The 19,493-nt window shown below is 42.8% G+C and overlaps 2 protein-coding genes across 12 annotated transcripts in view; one reads left to right on the top strand and one right to left on the bottom strand.

The window, feature by feature from the left end:
* Positions 1 to 19,493, bottom strand: part of CTNNA2 (catenin alpha 2) — a 578,592-nt gene that overhangs the window by 237,411 nt on the left and 321,688 nt on the right. For 2 of the 11 annotated variants that reach the window (XM_073002100.2, XM_078394462.1), the window contains exon 1: positions 2,008 to 2,141. The exons of 6 other annotated variants lie outside the window; for them this stretch is intronic. In XM_073002100.2, the coding sequence (XP_072858201.2) occupies positions 2,008 to 2,070 (63 nt within the window). In that variant the 5' untranslated portion in view covers positions 2,071 to 2,141. Of the gene's footprint in view, positions 1 to 1,195; positions 1,671 to 1,961; positions 2,434 to 19,493 lie in introns of those variants that run through there. 3 more of the 11 variants (XM_073002101.2, XM_078394463.1, XM_073002103.2) reach the window with 3 other exon arrangements.
* LRRTM1 (leucine rich repeat transmembrane neuronal 1) lies at positions 3,034 to 4,974 on the top strand. Its single transcript, XM_020815172.3, has one exon. The coding sequence runs from the start codon at positions 3,034 to 3,036 to the stop codon at positions 4,600 to 4,602; it is 1,569 nt and encodes a 522-aa protein (XP_020670831.1). The 3' UTR covers positions 4,603 to 4,974.

The raw sequence follows: 19,493 nt of genomic DNA, 5'->3' as shown, positions 1-19,493 counted from the left end.
AAGGACTCGGTCATAATTTGCAAAAGAATCAACATCCTTTTAAAAGCCATGTCAGTTGCTCCTTGAACCCACAGAGATGCCAAGATTTCTGGTTCCTCTTCGGTCCAGGCAACGTTCCACGTGTAAGCTGACCCATTATTGTCCAATGTACCCATCCAGCCTCAGGCAGGATATTATACAGCCTTCCCCTTGCCCATTCCTCTTTGACCAACCTCCCTGCTGGTTTTGTATACTCTGCTACCACTGGGCAGAAGCAGCAGCACAGAACTGCCTGCGGAGGAAATGAGGAGGCAGGAGAAGGAGGTGGTGCCGTCTTTATACCACCACCACCCCTCCCCGAGAGAAAGAAAAAGAAAGATTCCTGTGTGTTGGGATTCAAGCTTGCATCTCTCCTTAAGTATCCACTCTGCATATTAAAAACACGAGGAAGGAATGTTGAAAAGGTCAGGTTGAGTTTTGGAAAAAAAAAAACAGCAACAAAAAAACTTCCAAACACTCGCTGTTTTCAACATAACACATTGTGCCAAAATGAATCCCTTCTATATCTTTGGTAACTTTTTTTTTCATGAGCTATGGATCTGGGGAGACTTCCCTAGAATGGAAATTCATTTAACTGTCCTCCTTCTTTTCTACTAGGTGCCAAACGCAGACGTGCCACAAAACACACTGAAATAAATTCAGAAGAAATCAAGATATTGGTCAATACCATGCTAGGAAATGAGAATGCCACTCCGGTTCCGTCTCAGCAGAGCAGCTCTTGAAGAAGGAACCTGGCATGCATCTTTCTTCAGCACTGCGCTGTGATTCGAATGTGCAAGAGACCTAGGATTTAGCTATCAAAATATTGAAATTTGAACCGGTTGCTCCAAAAGCACCGGCCACTGGCAGGCTTTCAGGGGTGTTTTCAAAAGATCGGACAGCATTTCCCTGGCAACAGATCAGTTCTTCTTCCCCCAACTCACGAAAGGATGCAGAAAATGTCTGTCAACAATGGCCTTTTCCATACCTAATGATGGCTGAAAATTAGCCAGCAAGCATTTCTTGGTCGGTTTAACAAAATAGCAGCATAGTCCTAGAGAACTTGGAGGGGGGGGGGTTCTACAATCCTGGACCAACATCAACACACACACACACGAACACACGGAACAAACTACACAGTAGACTGATTCATAAACACATAAATAACTCTGCTGTATGCTGTAGACAATAACACTGCAATTTTATTTATTTATTTATTTTTGGTCACCAAAAATGCCATGAGGGAGAGCCTGTGCTAAATACTGTACATTATTAGGGTTACAATGCAGAGGAGTTAAGAAGACCCCCCCCCCAAACAGCAGCCGGTCATGCATGAACCCGGTTGTATCTGCAACAGCCTGACTTGGTTTGTGCGTGGCAACAACAAGCATCAGCCGGCCATCAACAGCAGAGCGCTCCTCTCTCCCAAACGCACACACACACACACACACACACACACATCGGAATGAGAAGGAAAACTGACACACACTTTTCCCTAAGAAATGACTGGGGGGAAAAATCAAAGCCTCCATTTCCAACAAGAGAGGATAACGCAAAGGGTCATAATCGGCGCCCATTCCTCCTGAACAGTCAGCTGAGTTCATCCAGACGTCCCGTGTTGAATCCCCTATGTGGCCGATGCACAGGGACCCCTGAAACAGAAGGAAAAAGGGGGTGGGATCTACATTTCAAAGCTTCCTCCTTAGAAATGTCTTGCTGTTCCAGCTGTGTCTCTCTGTGTGTGCATGTGTGTGTGTCTGTGTGCCTGTGTGTGTGTGTGTGTGTTTGAGCAACAGTGAGAGGGCTTAAAGTATTTTCCATTTCATCAGAGAACATATATTCCTTTACTGGTTCACTAAAATGTTGGTTTTATGCCCACCCCTTTTCCCATTTGCCCATGTCGGCGAAGCACGGCGCAAGGCATACAATCATGAAGAGCTTACGACACTCAGTGAGCGCTAGGTGCCTCTGCATGCTGGAGCTACATACTGCTCGGCTGGAAGGAAGGGGATTCTTGCTGTCTCTCTCGGTTTCTCTCTCTGCTCTAAGCATCTTCTAACAAGCCAAGCCAACCAGGAATGGGAAATAAAGCCATCTTGAGCCGGTCCGGTCCCTGAATGAAGTGTAAGCTGTCTCAGTGGAGTAAAAAGGTTCTCGCCGCTCGCTCGTCTCCAATGATGGACATTAAAGAGATGGTCAAATCCTGGGGAGCTGTTGAGCAAAGAGTTTTGGAAGGGGCTCCTTGCTTTCTTTTTCTTTTTTCTTTTTTTTTTCCTCCTCTCTCCCTCCCCACGTCACAGAATTAACTGCAGAGGAAAAAAAAAAAGGACCGAGGGGGGAAAGAGAGAAAGGGAGGAATGAAGATCAACCCTTATGCCCATACTTCTGAAACTTGAAGGTCCTGGGAGTCAGCTTAAAAATAAGGGAGGAGAGAGAGAGAGAGAGAGAAAGAGAGAGAAAAGAGCTAGCTGGACATGCCTCTCGCCCTTTGAGACGGAGCAAAGTGAGATATTGTGAGCCTGCCAGCCTCGCAGAAAGCTGAAAGAGACAGAATTTGTAGCAACAGAGAGCTCTTTTTGAGCCGTGCATATAATTAAGTCCAAACACAAAGGAAGCCGGTGAATGGAGCTTGTCACTCTCTGGAAAAAGGGTGGGTAAGACTCTTTTTAATTTCATTCTTTTGCGGAAAAGAGAGAGATTTTTTTTTTAAAAAAAAATTGTTCTATTCTTTGCTGCGGCATCTAAAATGGACAGGCACCCGTGTACCTTGTGAATGCGTCTGAACTTTAATGCTGTACAGATTTTCCTCTGCATGCTGTCTTTTTCTAGAACAAACAAAAACAAACCCTCAACAGTGACATCCTTGGCCCGATGATTCTCTTATTTTTGCCTCGTCCCTGTCCCTCTGCCCCCCGTTTGACATACAATATGGTGTAGAATTCATACGAAAAGGGCAACTGGCGAACAGAGAGATTCAATGGACATTCTCCAGCACATTTGGGGATATTCTTGCTAATGGATTTCCTTCTTATTGGTGTCTGTTTAAACTGGCTGCTGAGGAAGCCCCCAGGGTTGATCCTGTGTACGCTGGGTATTTTTTGCAAAATGCTTCCAGCCGTAAATAGCGGGTGTCCACAGCTCTGTCGGTGTGAGGGCAGGCTTTTGTACTGCGAGTCGCTGAACCTCACAGAGATGCCGCACAACCTGTCGGGTGTGATGGGCTTGTCGTTGCGGTACAACAGTCTCTCTGAGCTGCATGATGGACAGTTCACAGGGTTAATGCAACTCACGTGGCTCTATCTGGATCACAATCACATTTGCTCAGTGGAGGGAAATGCTTTTCAAAAGCTGCGGAGAGTTAAAGAGCTCACTTTGAGTTCCAACAAAATCACACAACTGCCCAACACCACCTTCCGGCCCATGCCGAACTTGCGCAGTGTGGATTTATCCTACAATAACTTGCAGGCTTTGGAGCCGGACCTGTTTCATGGGCTGCGGAAGCTGACGACTTTGCACATGCGGTCCAACGCCATCAAATTTGTGCCCGTCCGCATCTTCCAAGACTGCCGTAGCCTCAAGTTTCTTGACATCGGATACAATCAGTTGAAAAGCCTGGCTCGAAACTCCTTTGCTGGCTTGTTCAAACTCACCGAGTTACACCTTGAGCACAATGACCTGGTCAAAGTGAACTTGGCCCACTTCCCAAGGCTGATCTCCTTGCACTCCCTCTGCCTACGGAGGAATAAGGTCACTATAGTGGTGAATTCTTTGGACTGGATATGGAAATTAGAAAAAATGGACCTCTCGGGCAACGAGATTGAATACATCGAACCTCACGTTTTCGAAAGTGTACCTCATCTCCAGTCCCTTCAGCTGGATTCTAATCGACTCACCTACATTCACCCAAGAATCCTCAACTCCTGGAAGTCCCTCGTTAGCATCAGCCTTTCTGCAAATACCTGGGATTGTGGCCGTAACGTTTGTGCCTTGGCCTCTTGGCTGAGCAACTTCAAAGGCCGCTATGACAGCAATCTCCTTTGTGCCACCCCTGAATATGCCCAGGGTGAGGATGTCTTGGATGCAGTCTATGCTTTTCATTTATGTGAAGACGCAGCAGACTACACAACTGATGTTAACCTCCTGTCTGCTGTGGCAAACAACAGTGACCAAATGTTCAGCAGCAGTCCTGGCACGGTCAACTACGACCTGCAGGACCTCGAAGGGGACAGAACGACGTATGCCTTCACGGTAACTATGCCCAACGAGAACGCCGAGAATGCGGTTCAGATTCACAAGGTGGTAACGGGGACCATGGCCCTCATCTTCTCTTTCCTCATAGTGGTTTTGGTGTTGTACGTTTCATGGAAGTGTTTCCCAGCCAGCCTTAGGCACCTAAGACAATGTTTTGTGACACAGCGTAGAAAGCAGAAACAAAAACAAACCATGCATCAGATGGCTGCCATGTCAGCCCAGGAGTATTATGTTGATTACAAACCCAACCACATTGAAGGCGCTCTGGTGATCATTAATGAGTATGGATCTTGTACGTGCCATCAGCAGCCAGCAAGGGAGTGTGAGGTGTGATGATTTAAATGCTTTTTCCGGTGGGGGATTTAACCGAGTGTGCAACCAAATAGCTGTGGGCAAAGAGACGGTTGGATGAGGGTTGACTTGTGTTTACCAGTGCCCTTCTTTGACAAAAAAATGTTTAAAAAGAGAGAGAGCTGTCCAAAAAGACTCGATATTTTAGCTTTATTGTGGCTTAAAATCTCCAAGACATTCGACTTTCAAAAGATAAATGATATTTCGCAAAACAGCTCTCTCTAAAGATCTGTCAATATGCAGAGAGAGAGAAAAAAATCTGAGAGTGTAAAAAAAGTACCAATTATTGACTCTTTTTTTTGTAAAAGAAAAACAGAAATAATGTTTAAAATAAAAGGAAGATAGCATTTACAATTTTTAGACTGGTGTACATTACCTGACTTGTTAATCTTTATGGGGTAAGGTGGGGAACATGTCTTAAATTCCTCTCAGCCCTACAGGGTTGAGCCTCGAAAAGCATGGCTCAGAATAACCCACAGAGAAGCACATATTTAAATCAACTTGATGGCTGGAGGATCCTTTGGTGTATTGTACCTTGTGACTGTTGCATTTTAAAACCAAGCAGATATATATATTTTTTCTCCTTATCTCCTTATAATGCTACTTATGAAATCTGTATATAGTCTACAGAGGACCAGAGTAATCTGGCGAAGCTTTAAGGTCTAACGGCAGCTGTGCCATTTGTCAGAACTGCATAGGGCTTGGGGGCAAAGCTTTCTTGTGAGTTGCACCAAGAAACACATACCCCCCCCCCCCCAAATGCAGCATCTCTCTCTCTCCTCTTGCATCAAAATGGTCCTTCTCTCAAATCTCAGAAAACCTGCCTCAAATTTCTATCTCCTTCTTTTCTCCGGGTGCTACAAATTCTTCAAAGGCTTTGCTCAAATCTCATGTCATCCCCCTTCTGTTCATTATGATATGCAGCACCCCCCAAAGGAAAAAAAAATTAAAGAGGAATCAGCACTACAAATCTTACAGAATAAGGATGGAAGGTGAGACAGAGATGCAAACTGTTTACGGCAGTGGAAAAGCACTCTGTGAGTGTATGCATGTTTTGGGAGAGAGGCTATAGAGCAGAATACAGAGCTTAAAACAATGTTTGGGAACAGTCTGCCGACAACAGAGTTCAAGCTGCTAGAGCAAGCCCTGCCCCCCCCCAATGAGTGATAGGTGTCATTAATCCCTAAACTGGGCTGGGCCGAGTCTGTGTTAGGGATGTGGGGAGAGACCACAGATTTTGCATGTTCTACTAATTGCTGCTTTGGACATCATCGTTCAGCTCACACAGCAAAAAACTTGCTAAAGAGGCCACTTGGTGGTTCTATTTATGTTCCTTGCTAAAAATGACTGCATTTTGCTTCTTCCCCTGATAATATTGTACCCGAGTCACCCCAGGACAGGATCTGTCCACTGACTTCTCTGAAAACAGAATGTGGACCTGTGTGTGCTACCTGTGATGGCTTTTTAAAAATGGACAATCAGACAGGTGTATCCTTCCCATCCTCTTTGCCTCCGGTAGGACTCTCTCTTCCCCTTCCCACCACACACCAGCCAGCTAGCTCATCAGGCAGCTTACTATTTCAGTTAAAAGAAAATAAAAGATATATAGCAGATTTTGTAAAAAGGAAAAAAGAAATGCATGCTTGCCTGCAATTCATGCCTGGCAGTGGCAAATGCTATGGAATTATCTTGCCTTTAATTAACTCAAAATGTCATTGCTTTGAAGCAAATAAATGTATGGAGTTGAGAAGCAACACCCGGCTTGAGGAAGGGAGAGGGAGGGACAGAAGGAGGGAGGGAGGGGTACAGAACATGCAGAGGAGGCTAGCGTGGAAGTAGACTCCTTCTCTCGTCCTCCACCCCTCTCTGAATCTGCGCCTTGGAAAGCGGAAGCTAAAATCAGGAGGAGAGTCTATTTTGAAAGTCCCATCTCTCTCTCCCTGCCTCAGCCTGAGAAGAATGAAAGGCTGTTCTGTAACACAGACACATCGCCATCGGAACTAAACTAGGGAGCACCAACTGATAGATAGATAGGGCTCCTGGCACCAGGAGAGGACATATTCTTCACCGCAAAGCCCCACCCCAGATTAAATGTGCTTGTTCCAAAGCCTCCTACATTTCAGTGAAGGTTTTGCCAGTAGGGTGGGCAGAGGCAGCCTCCTACTGGAGCAGAGATGGCATAGTAGCTCTTGCTGATCATTGCAGGAACAGAAAAGCTTCTCTTTCTTCCCATCCCTTCCTTCCTTCCTTCCTTCCTTCCTTCCTTCCTTCCTTCCTTCCTTCCTTCCTTCCTTCCTTCCTTCCTTCCTTCCTTCCTTCCTTCCTTCCACCCATCATCAGCTCCTTCCTTCCTTCCTTCCTTCCTTCCTTCCTTCCTTCCTTCCTTCCTTCCTTCCTTCCTTCCTTCCTTCCTTGCTTCCTTCCTTCCTTCCTTCCTTCCTTCCTTCCTTCCTTCCTTCCTTCCTTCCTTCCTTCCTTCCTTCCTTCCTTCCACTTTGGATCTGCTAACAGGAATTTAGCAGAGTTTACTAACGTTAGCCTTCCTGGAGCATGATCACGAACAAGTCTGCAAACAGAGGTTGTAAACATTCCAAAGATCGCAGGCATCGGCTGTTCAAATCTGGCATCAAAGCCTTATTGTTTAACCATATATTTAGATGTTTCAGTCGAGACAGGGGAGGTGGTCTATTTATGAATACAGGTACAAATGAAACAAGACATGCCCAACCAACCCTCCTCTTCAAAGGGGGCAAAAGGTAGATAGGTTCTCATGGACTCCTGTTGCTTATGTGAAGATATCGCTAAGGCTAGTAATAAATATATCTTCATCAGTTCTCACTGATTATTTTTTAAAAAAGAATTTTGCTGTAAGATCTCAAGACTGGCCTAAAAGACTCTGAAAGAACTTTATCAGGAACTACAGTAGTTGTGCCTAGTTTCTTGTGAATATGTAGCAGGCAGAGAAATGGTAAGACCGATGCAGGGTCAGGCAACACTGTTTTTGCCCAGGTAGTAAGTAGCCTACCTGGCCAGCAAAAGCCAAAATGGTTTTCCTGTTGATTAAGACTGGCTATTTAAAGCCAGATACTTTGAGATACTTGTTTTGAAGCCCAAGTTTGGAAATGTATTCATTCCTCTCCTTCTTGCATCTGAAGTTGACAGTTTAAGCTAACTCTAAAATGTATTAATAGTCTACTTCTGAAAGGCAAAGCACTTTCAAAAATGTGTGATTTTGTGACATTTTCATGAGAAGGAAGGAAGGAAAGAAGGAAGGAAGGGGAAGACAGAGGGAAGGAAGCAAGGCAGGCAGGCAGGCAGGCAGGCAGGCAGGCAGGCAGGCAGGCAGGAAGGAAGGAAGGAAGGAAGGAAGGAAGGAAGGAAGGAAGGAAGGAAGGAAGGAAGGAAGGAAGGAAGGAAGGACATGCATTTCTCTAGGGATTTTTCCCAAAGTAGTCAAAAAAGAGAAATACAAAAAATAAAAAAAATATAACATTCCATCACATGGGATGAATACCAGAGCAATATGTTAACAACCTGTAATCTAACTAGTCTTGGCACTGCTGATTCAATCTATTCCACCACCATACCAATAAAAATGGCTGCTCCACAGGCTGCTTCCCAGACAACATAAGTCAGTATAAGAAATAAATAAAAATTAGCAGAGCAAAAAGGTAAGCATTAATTTCCTGCAGTAAAAATAAGATCTTCCTGGCAGGTATCAATGATTTGATGGAATACCACTGCATTTACTGTGCACATGGACCAGCAAGGAAAGGAGAAAGAGCTTTCTCTTAAGTATTTATCATTTTCCACACTGGAAAATCAGCTGCAGGAATTCAACAACAGTGGTTCTCTTCTCCTCAATTAAAGACCCTTCACCAATTTACCTCCTCCCCAGAAAGCCCTAAAGGAGGCTAATCCTCACAGCTCCATTCTTTACTAGTAAAATCCGTGTACACTGTCATATAGGCATATGTCATCAGTTCTCCAAGACAGCTACAGTGTGAAACTTTGAATGCATATGAGGATGGATGGTTTTCCTTAACATTTCTGCCTCCTGTACTATACTACTTGGGTATAGGTATCTATCACAGAATGAATTCAGTATGTGCTTTTCACACCACGTTCAGCATGTATTTTGCTTACCAAAAATGCAGAAGAAATTTCATCCATCGACTGAGGTGCCTTGCTTTACCATAAGGGTTAGAAGATTTTGCAGGGGGGTCTCTAGGCAACTGGGAACATATGGTGCGCCCTGTTAGGGATGCAGGGAGAGTTGTCTTCTCCATAGTGGGGCAAGGAAAAGATATGAGGAAAAAGAAGAGCTATTCCACAGATGGAACCTCATGTCGAACAAGCAAAGAAGCACTCAGGAGCCACAACATGTCTTTTCTTCTGCTCTGAAGGAAAGGAGAACTTGTTTTTGCAAAAGATGTGTCTATGTGTTGCTCCTTGGTTGACTTCCTTGGATAACAAAGCTCCATTTGTATCACATGTGTTTCCACTAAGCAGTGGGGGCAATATTACTTAGAGAGCAGACAGTAACAAAAGAAACAGATTCAAAAGGAGAGGTGGGGAAAGGGGGAAGGTCAAAAATGAAAGAAGCTGAATGACTGTAAGTGTGCACGTGAGCAAGAAGAAGGGTTGAGATAAATAGGAAGCAAAGGCGCCATATTGAATCGAAGGAGATACAATGCGTGCAAAGGGAGACATGACATGAAAACAGACTTCATGTCAAAACATATAGTCATGATAAGGACTGGGGGATTCAACCATTTTTGGAATATATTTATGTGAAATTTTACAGAGCATCAAAATGTAGAACCAAGCAGAAACATTCATAGATCTCCAGCTCATAAAGCTGCTCTGAGGAATTCTTTCTATCCGTTGAGGAGGTCCTGTGGAAGATCTCACACACAGTCGCTAGTTACAATGCTCCCAGAGCCTTGTTCGGTGAAAACCAGGGAGTTAAATCAGCATACTCTACAGGCATAACCCAGGAGCTAGAAAATAATTTCCTCATCCCACTTTCAAAGTGCATTCTATCACCCTTTCTCAACTGTTCTTTAGAATATCAAGCACGTGTTATGTATTGCTGTTTATTCATTTCCTCCTCCCTTCCTGATGAAAACCTGTACTTGCTCTTAAGAAAGAGACAGAGATTCTTAAAAATACATGGAGACTCAAGCTGGCAATCAATAGATCTCCTTCTGCACCAACAGGCCTTGAGCCTCCTCACTCATAGGACCAGCAGCAGCAACAACAACAAAGGAGGAAAAAAGAAATACAAATGCTGTAGTTTTATTTATTTATTTTCCTCCCAAGGATAATTTATCAACAGGCCACAAGGTTCCTTATTACACATTTCTGTCCAGTCCTGACCATATACATGCTCAGTCTAGTGTTAAGAAGTTGAGCCTCCAGGCTCAGGCAGTTTTATATACACATCCCTTTCTCAAGCCTGTTGTTTGTTTGCTTGCTCATATGTTATCTGCCTCTTCTGTTGGTGGGGTGGGTGGAAAAAGCCAACAATCTAAAGGTTAATGGTTTAAAGTATTACCCAATGGTTAGCTGGGACATCCACTTATTTCAGGCAGGTATTTAGAAAATCATGTGCTTGTTTATTTAATATAGCTAAAAAAATTGCCCAAATGGTTCTTTGATGAAGCATGGAAACCTGGTTGTGGTTTGGGAAGGACTGGATGCCACCATATCTTGAAAATGGCCTAGGGAAGAAACAGGGCCATGAGAAGGAAAATCACGTAGGGTACTGGCCAGACAAACACCTTAACTGGGTAGGTGGATGTCAATTTCAGAAATACACTGTGATTCTTGTTTGTTTGTTTGTTTGTTTGTGGGTTTATAGTTAATCCATTGGTTGTGAAATTTCCAAGTCACAAGCTGCTTCTACCTCCTCTTTTCTTTAATTAAGAAGATTGTGCTATTATTTGATATTCGATACATACAGCTCCTCCATTTCTAGCTGCTTGAACCAATTATTGTTCTTGATCTTGTTCCTTAGTATCGATCATCCATAACATGAATTTCAAGAAGAGGAACAAATGGGAAAGCAGTGCGCTTTCTGTCTTTTAATGCTTTCATTTTAAAAGTCTTTGATATAAAACAAGAGACAAAGTGTAAGAGGATGAAGATGCAGGGTACAAATGAGATCGTCCGGATCTTACATTTCAAGGAGGGACTGGTGGTGGAGGAGAAACTTTGGGCGATGGTAGCACCCATAATGCCCACTGATTGTAACAGGAAAATGTTGTGGTTCTTAAATCCCTCCTTCTGAAAGGCAGTGGGAAGGAGAAGTGCTAAAGGTAGGCTAAAGTGGATAGGCTGATTATGATGTGTGCAGTGCACAGACATTAGTGGACTGGATATACGTAACATAGACCTTAGACAGCACTATTAAAAATTATAACTGGTGTACTGGGAAAGCTACTGAACTGTAGTAATGAAGACTAAGCCAATACTCTACAACCCTGTTTGTAAGCTGCAAGCACTGGCCAACAGAGACACAGGACACAGGTCTCTGTGGTCTACACAAGAGTAGACCTTTGGTCTAGATGGGCGGGGTAGAAATCTAATAAAATAAATTAAAAAATGAAATACTAGGCAGAGGAAAGGCGACAACAGGGCATTTCTGCTTTTCCATTTCTTTGATGCAACCCTACCTGGACAAGCAAAGGAACTGCTACATCACAGGATGAGGAGAGATGCTTCTTTGCTTCTCTGATCACACCCCCTCCTCCTTCTATGGTGACAGGTACGTTGCTTGTTCTGGCAGTGGAGCACCAGTATAACAGGCTACACTATATTGGGACACTCATTTAAGGGATCCCTGATTGGTTAGGATGAGGAAGGGAAAACAGGGATGGGGAGAGATGTAAGAGCAGAAATAGAGAGGGACACACCGGATGTAAATAGCCACAAAACAGCGCAAGAGACACAGAGACTGGGAACCTTTTCGGTTTTCAATCTGGACAACAATTTGCATCTCCCCAAATCATTTCTTTCCTCTCTAAAATATGTTTGCATATTAATTCAGTCCAGCCCTCGTTCAGCTGATAAGTTTGGGATCTGAGAAATCTTTACTACAAATTTCACCTTGCTTATGAACACATTCCCCGGCCAAAGGCATTGCAAGCTTTTCTCCCTGTCTCTCTGGTTCAGCCTCATGGTCACCCACAGAGGAAGGGCAAAGGAACCATTTGCCCCCTCTAGATTCCTAAATGTATTTATTATTTGAAAGTAAACAGACAGGCCCAACAACGAAAATATAAGAGATGAATTGCCATAAGTTAAGAACGTTTTGTGACTCAGTATGTAACAGATAATGGTTATGAACATTTCTGAACTTGAAGCAATTAACATCTAAGAGTTATACCATCTGCATAACAATTGAAGAATTCAGCAACTATGGCTTAAATCATAAACCACTTTGCAGCTTTATCTCCCTACTCCCCAGATAATGGTCACCCTTGACCAGCATTCAATCTACCCTTGATCAGTTGGGAGAGAGACAATCATGCTGTCCTATCATCCAGGACAAGTGCTATCACACATCTTGCCTGAATAAACATTCATGTTTTAATGAAATTGTCATATCATTATGAACTTTCAAATAAACCTCTGAAGGGGAGGGAGCTTTGTTTACAAAGGACAGACGCATGGTGTGCTGGAGGTATTGCCTTAAAGATTCATTTTGTGAATGGTATGCTATAGGAGTGGTGATCCTCTTAAAGTAAGTGTCTCTTTCCATTCTTCCACCCCATGTGTCTTTCTAATCTAACAGGAATCTCCTCGTCTGGATATATTTTTTTAATTCAATGTCTTGAAGTTAAGACAAAGTTATTAGCTATACAGGAGGGGGGGAAAGGATCCAATCTATTGCAATTTTGGAAATCAGTATGAACTGTAGAGTATCTTATAAAATTATTGTGGAAAGAATTAGCTCAGTTGGTAAGTTACTTTTTCAGTAATCTCAATTGTGTTCTTTTGTATTTATATAAAAGTATAAGGCACTTTGTACATGATAACTGCCATGCAATTAACTATCCGACTCTTACCCAAAAAAATTCCAAAGGAAAACATTTGAAATCAAAACTGGAATTATCTCTCATCAAGTTGAAGCAAAGGACCACCTATTAGTGAAACATTCCAGATCAGGAAACAGCTCAGCTAAGTTCTTCCCCTGGATTCATCCTTTTATAGCAGTCTTTATTGGAAACTCATGGATGTTAAGGACCTCTGGTGGTACACAAGCTTTTGCTTCTGACACTAGTTTTTCCAGACACGGCCCTTCCGAGTGATGGGTAACCTGTCATTTTCTCTGCCCTTGACCTTACGCCAAATTAGAGAAGCCTTTACAGGTTTCTAGTATTTGTGTTGCCATTTGTCGGGCATTACAGTCGTGCCCCACTTAACGATTGCCCTGCATTATGACGAATCTGCTTTACGACTATCTTTTTGCGATCGCAAAACGATGTTTTAAATGGGGTTTTTTCGCTTTGCGAAGATCGGTTCACTGTTTTGGGAACTGATTCTTCGCACTACGACAATCAGAACATCTGATCGTTGGGTTTTCAAAATGGCCACCAGGTGCTCAAAATGGCTCCCCGCTGTGCTGAGGGACGGATTCCTTGCTATACAGGCACCGAAAATGGCCGCCGTATGGAGGATCTTCGCTGGACGGTGAGTTTTTTAGCCCATTGGAATGCATTAACTGGGTTTTAATGCGTTTCAATGGGTTTTTAATTTTCGCTTTACATTTTCGCTCTACAACGATTTCGCTGGAAAGAATTAACGTCGTTAAGTGAGGCACCACTGTATTAAGCTCTAAGTCCTGTAAACACTGCTGCTTGTTTCAATGATCAGCCCATATCCAATATTCAACTCCGCATAAGCCTGAGGATGTGGTGGTGGACCAGCACTGATGCTGTATGCAAGTATGCAGTGGTAGACCTACGAGAGGAATCTGATCTTCTAAAGATGTATGAATCAGAGGTCAACCAAGGTTCAAAGTTTGTTTCATTTCTGAAATTGCTTTGCACGTTCCAATTGATAAAAAGTGCTGGGAAGAGCCACTCTCTGAATCCCTTCCTACTTTCTTTTTTTAAGCACAATTTTATATCATTGACACTCCCAGGTTGTCCGGAGGGAATAAAGTATTAAAAACAATATACGGAAAGATTCTTGTGATGCCACTAACCCGCAGGTTCCATTCACTGAAGGCAGACTAGCAATCTCCTTTTATGATATAACCAGAAATTCCAAGAAAAGAGACCCAGCAGACGAGTCACCAGCTTGGTGTTTTATCTAAGCTGCCTTTCTCCACCTTAATGAACATGGCATGCCATTAAATTATGCTTGACTGATGTCATTAGTGACTAAGCACACAACCTCCCTCGTTTACATATGCTACCCCTCTGTGCTCATTTTCAAGACATGCTGTTCTGTTCTTTCTCTCCCTCAACCCACCGGGAGAAAAAAAAAGACCCACAAAAAACCCCCACAAATCTCAAGCAGGCAAGCTGTGTAGCTGCAGAGTTTAACAACAGACGACCTCAAATTGTTTTCTCAATAAAGTCCCTGACAAGAAATATGCCTGTGTATCAAACTGGTAAAGAAAGGGCTTATCCAATTAAGCTTTTCACATCAGCTTCACTGGAACAATTCTGCTCTCCTTATGTTCAGACAGCAATGGGGAGGAGACAAGGAGGGTGCTTAATTGATATAGAATTGTCACTGGGGCACATTTTCAAAAGGATTTGGAGAAGCAAAAAGAAAAAAATGGCGTTAAACCAGATCTATTTTAATAATAGGCCCACCCAATCTTCAAATTAGCCCTTCAAATATTTGACATATTATAATTTTCTATTGGAAATCTGTGGTCAGGAGAACAGGAGCTAGAAATACAAAGTTTTAAGTGACATATGCCCATGACAATCATCTGGGAAGGCCTGCAAATTGTCTGTTTCTCTTAAATAAAATAGAGACCTGACATCGATCTGGATGAATGCAATTAAGAAAAGAATCAATTCTGTGAGACACAGTGACAGAATACAGTAACATTATTTAAATGCTTGAGTTAGAATAATCTGTATGAAAAGAACGTACAATTACATAGGCAAGAATAAGGTGCCTTGTTTTGTTCGGTTTGGTTATTCTTAATCTCTCACGGCTGTATCCTGTACTTCCTTCTGAGAGATTGAAAGGGGCCCTATAAAATCACCAGGTTTATCCTCAGAACAATTCGGGGGGGGGGGGTTAGGTTGAGGAACAAGGGTTTGCTGAAGACTTCCCTTATTGGGCTCGGGAGTGGCGGGGATGGAACAGTCTGTCATGTTCACGCTAAATCCCAATTGGTCAGTGGAGATTTACATTTCAGCAGACACTTACAAGGGTTTTACTGCAAAGGAGGGGGACATGATGTAGGCTTACAAAATGCATGCATACATACACATATTGAAATCCATGTATGTGGGTATCCTCCAACATCTATCTATCTATCTATCTATCTATCTATCTATCTATCTATCTATCTATCTATCTATCTATCTATCTATCTATCTATCTATCTATCTATCTATCTATCTATCTATCTATCTATCTATCTATCTACCTACCTACCTACCTACCTACCTACCTACCTACCTACCTACCTACCTACCTACCTACCTACCTACCTACCTACCTACCTACCTACGTGGGGCTACCTTTGAGGCTGCTGCGGAAGCTACAGGTGGTGCAGAATGCTGCGGCCAGATTACTTAGTGGAGTGAGAAGATACCAACATATCTCACCCACTCTGGCCGCATTGCATTGGCTGCTCATCCGACTCCACATCGACTTCAAAGTGTTGATGCTTACTTACAAAGCCCTAAACAGTTTAGGACCTCGATATTTGGCGGAACGCCTTCTCCTGCCAAGAACTACCCGTGTCACTCGCGCGAGCCAGGAGGTGAGGCTGAGGAGCCTAACGCCGAGGGAGGCCCGGAAGGAGAAGACAAGAAATCGGGCCTTCTCGGCGGTGGCTCCTCGCCTCTGGAACAACTTACCTCCTGAGATTCGCATGGCTCCCTCGCTGGGCATGTTTAAGAAACAACTAAAAACGCTGATGTATAAGCAGGCCTTCCCAACAGAAAACTCCTGACGATTTTTCTCTATATATCTTTCTTTGATTTCTATCTCTGTTAAGCTGTAACGTTTTAAAATTTATATTGTTGCTTTTTTATTGTAAGCCGCCTAGAGTGGTCTAGTATGATCAGATAGGCGGGATAGAAATAAAATATCTATCTATCTATCTATCTATCTATCTATCTATCTATCTATCTATCTATCTATCTATCTATCTATCTATCTATCTATCTATCTATCTATCTATCTATCTATCTATCTATCTATCTATCTATCTATCTATCTATCTATCTATCAGGATACATGAAGCAAGTTACTTTTGCACACCATCATCCACATAACTTGTTTCCACAAAATGATTACCATTCATGAGGCATTCAACTAGCCAATCATCAGTCAGACGTGCTTTGATTTGGATTTCTGCACTGAATAGCGGATTGGACAAGATGGCCTGCTAGGCCCCTTCCAACTCCATTATTCCATGATTCTAGGAAATACAGTATTATAAAAAGTTCATGTAGAAGTGACCTTTGAGATCTACCAATCATGCTAACACAACACAACCTTGACACACACAGTGGTGATGCATTTTTGAAAGCAACCCAACAGAGTGAGGAGCTGTTTGTGCGGCCAGGAAAAAGAAAGCTGTGGAAGAGTTACTTCTTGGAAGATGGACTGATCCAGTTCAAGATCACACCACCAATGTTATAGATAACCAGGAATTTGAACCCAATTATTTGCCAGCCCACAGAGGATAACATGTAATGTTTTACACGGAGCCTTATGCAGAGATTTAGCTTGAGTAAAGATCTGAATATGGAATCACACAAAAGTGTCCTGCGAGGGTACAATGGCTATTAAAAGAAATCATTTCAGCAAATGCCATCTGCGATGGGCATTTGCAAACAACAAGAAGGAGAGCTAAATTGTCCTCTTTGGAGGAAAACCCAAATGTGATGCACTATATTAGTATCACTCGGATTTGGTAAGAGAGACTTTACTAAAGACCATTTATAACCCCAAGGTGTTTTTTTTAACACTTGGGAATTAAAATAATAATTAATCCTGGCTCAATACTAAAATATCATGATGAGGAATTGACTTCTCTGATCCAGACCGTTTCACAAAACAATTTCCAACGGCAAACATAAATTTGTGGCGCCTGCCAAAGTGGCTTCAATCTTTGCGCTAAAGGGGACACTGGATGTCAAAAGCTTACTTCAATTTGCATGCAAATATCGTAATTGTATTGGGTGCCATTTGCTTTGATCTAGCCACCTCAGCTGCTTCCACTCAAGGTCTTCAGCTGTAATGGGGAGGCATGCCCCCTCCCCCAAATCAATGCTGATAACTGAATGACTAATTTCACCAGCTCAAATGCAGAGCGACTCGTCCACAGTGGACTCATTAACAAATAGGGATAATCCAATTAACGAAAGGCCACTTCAGCTAGCAATTCAGAAGTGCTGGAGCCAGTTATGCTGAATAAGGGTCTTCTGCCAAAAATGGCAGGCACAAGCCTGCCTTCCCGCTGCTGTCTGTAGTTTGCAGTTTTCCATGCCCTGACATCATAATGCTCAGTTTTGCTCTTCCCTTGCTAGCGACAGTCCCTGATTGAAACATGACTGGGGAAAAGAATAGGACAGGAAAAATCCAACTGCCAGTTTCTAGCTAGAGCGGTGTCACTGAATCAGCAGCGTTGACTAAGGGGTGCTTTACCATTCAACAATTAATTCAATGAGTTTAATCATGCTTTGATTAGCAACTGCATTTAGGTCCACGGTTTCATGCCGAAAAGAAAGCTTCTAGGATTCTTATTGGGTGGACAGCTGCCGAAGGTCTAGTAACTAGTTCAATCGCTAGGTTTCGTCCACCAGTTGCAAGTTTGTTATCTCTTTTCTCCGGAAAGTCTCCCATGCCTTTTACAAAGAAACAAGAAAGGGGCAGTAATAAATAGGGGCAGCATTGGGCTGCTTTAATTTGGTAACTTGAATTTTTAGCTTACCCTTTCGGCAAGTCAACCACTGCTGAATTAGGCAAATGGAAGCTTTTGCAAATTCCAAAGACTCAGAGAAAGGGGACTCTTTAGGAGAAGCAGCCACATGCCATTTCAGAAACACACACACACACACACACACACAAACCAGTAATGCATTATTAGTAACAGAGATGGTAACATAATGAAGATCTGCTTTCTATATTAAAACACATAATAATGAACTTGTGAAATAATGCTTCACTTCATGGAACAGCTTATTTACACGTACCATCCGGCTGGTGAACCTCTCAATTTTATACCAAATCTTCTGGATTCAATAAATGTACAGCCTCGTCTATTTATTGTTTATCCTACAGAAACAAGTAGCAGATGTTGGCAGCTGCATGTTTATCAGCATTGAGAACTTCTGGAACATTTAGTCCAGTTGTTGATGAGCTGTTTCCTAGGTGTCCCAACTCATTAACTAAATGTCTGCTGGAAACAATGAGGGGATTTATTTATTTATTTATTTATTAAATTTTTACCCCACCCCTCTAGACAACGTCTACTCAGGATGGCCATGATGGCCACAATACATGGCTTTCACCAAATACTTTCAAAGATTTCTCCAGTTCATTTTATAGGTTCCCCTTCTATGTGTCCACTAATAAAACATCTCATGCATTTGATGTGAAAAAAATATTCATGGTATCCTTTCTGTATTTTTATTAAAATTCTTTTGGCATCGTGTTTTAGCAACATTTGGAAGCATTGCATACGTACGAATGCAGCTTGGCCCACCAAAGAATACATTCAGTCAGGAGTGACTTTTCCACGATTGCTTTTTTACGGCGTTTGATTAATGCATGCATGCATTCCTTGTGATGAAAGTGCAGAGAAGACAGAAATGAACCAAGGGAATTGAAAATTGCAGCAAACGACACATGCTACAGTTTTACTAGTTCCCCTGCTTAAACGCCAATTCAGATTGAGTGGGATGGAAGATAGGATCACAGCAAAGCAGGAATTGGAAAATCTACTTATAAAAGCATTCAAGTTCCTTTCCAGTTGAACCAACATTCAGGACAAAGTCTTTAGCAGCACAAATTCCCCTTTTATGGGATGAGCTTCAGTTGCTAACTTCAAGGATATAGACAAAGTGCTTGGCACAGGTTCCTTATTCAACTACAAGCCTGCTTGATCCTTTTCCATCTTGGCTGCCGAGGGGCTTGTGGAGGGAGGCGGATGAATTCAGTCCTAGTAATCATTAACACATCATTGCAGGAAGAAGGAATGCCATCTGCTCTTAAGGAAGCTATAATAAGGCCACTGCTAATGCAGTTTTCCAGCTATTCCCCTGTCTTAGGAAATACGAAACCCAGAGAAACAAAATGGCAGATTTCCTGTCCTGCAGATCCATGTGCACAAGGTTGATGATGTCATCGCCAGCAGCAAATAACCTAGGAAATGCAAACTGATGCTGATTAAAGGTGATTTCAGGGTGCATGCAACTTGTGCCCAAAGCAACAAAACCACACGAACCCTGAAACTGCCAAAAGAAACCTGTAATCAGCAGTGATTTGCTGCTGCGGCTGCTCCTTGAGATGATAATACCATCATCATTGCACACATGGAGCTAGCCTGATCGTACGGTGGTTAAACTGCAGTCAAGTCTCTGCTCATCACCTGAGTTCAATCCCAACTGGATCAGGTAGCCAGCTCGAGGTCAAATCAGTCTTCCATCCAGCCA

Source organism: Pogona vitticeps, chromosome 5, assembly GCF_051106095.1.
Source record: "Pogona vitticeps strain Pit_001003342236 chromosome 5, PviZW2.1, whole genome shotgun sequence".
NCBI classification, from domain to species: Eukaryota; Metazoa; Chordata; class Lepidosauria; order Squamata; family Agamidae; genus Pogona; species Pogona vitticeps.
The sequence above is the reverse complement of the archived record's forward strand: the minus strand, read 5'-3'. Positions and strand labels throughout refer to the sequence as shown.

What these genes read in the sequence shown, in the direction of transcription:
- LRRTM1 (XM_020815172.3), top strand. Translation starts at nt 3,034, where the DNA reads ATGGATTTCCTTCTTATTGGTGTCTGTTTAAACTGGCTGCTGAGGAAG.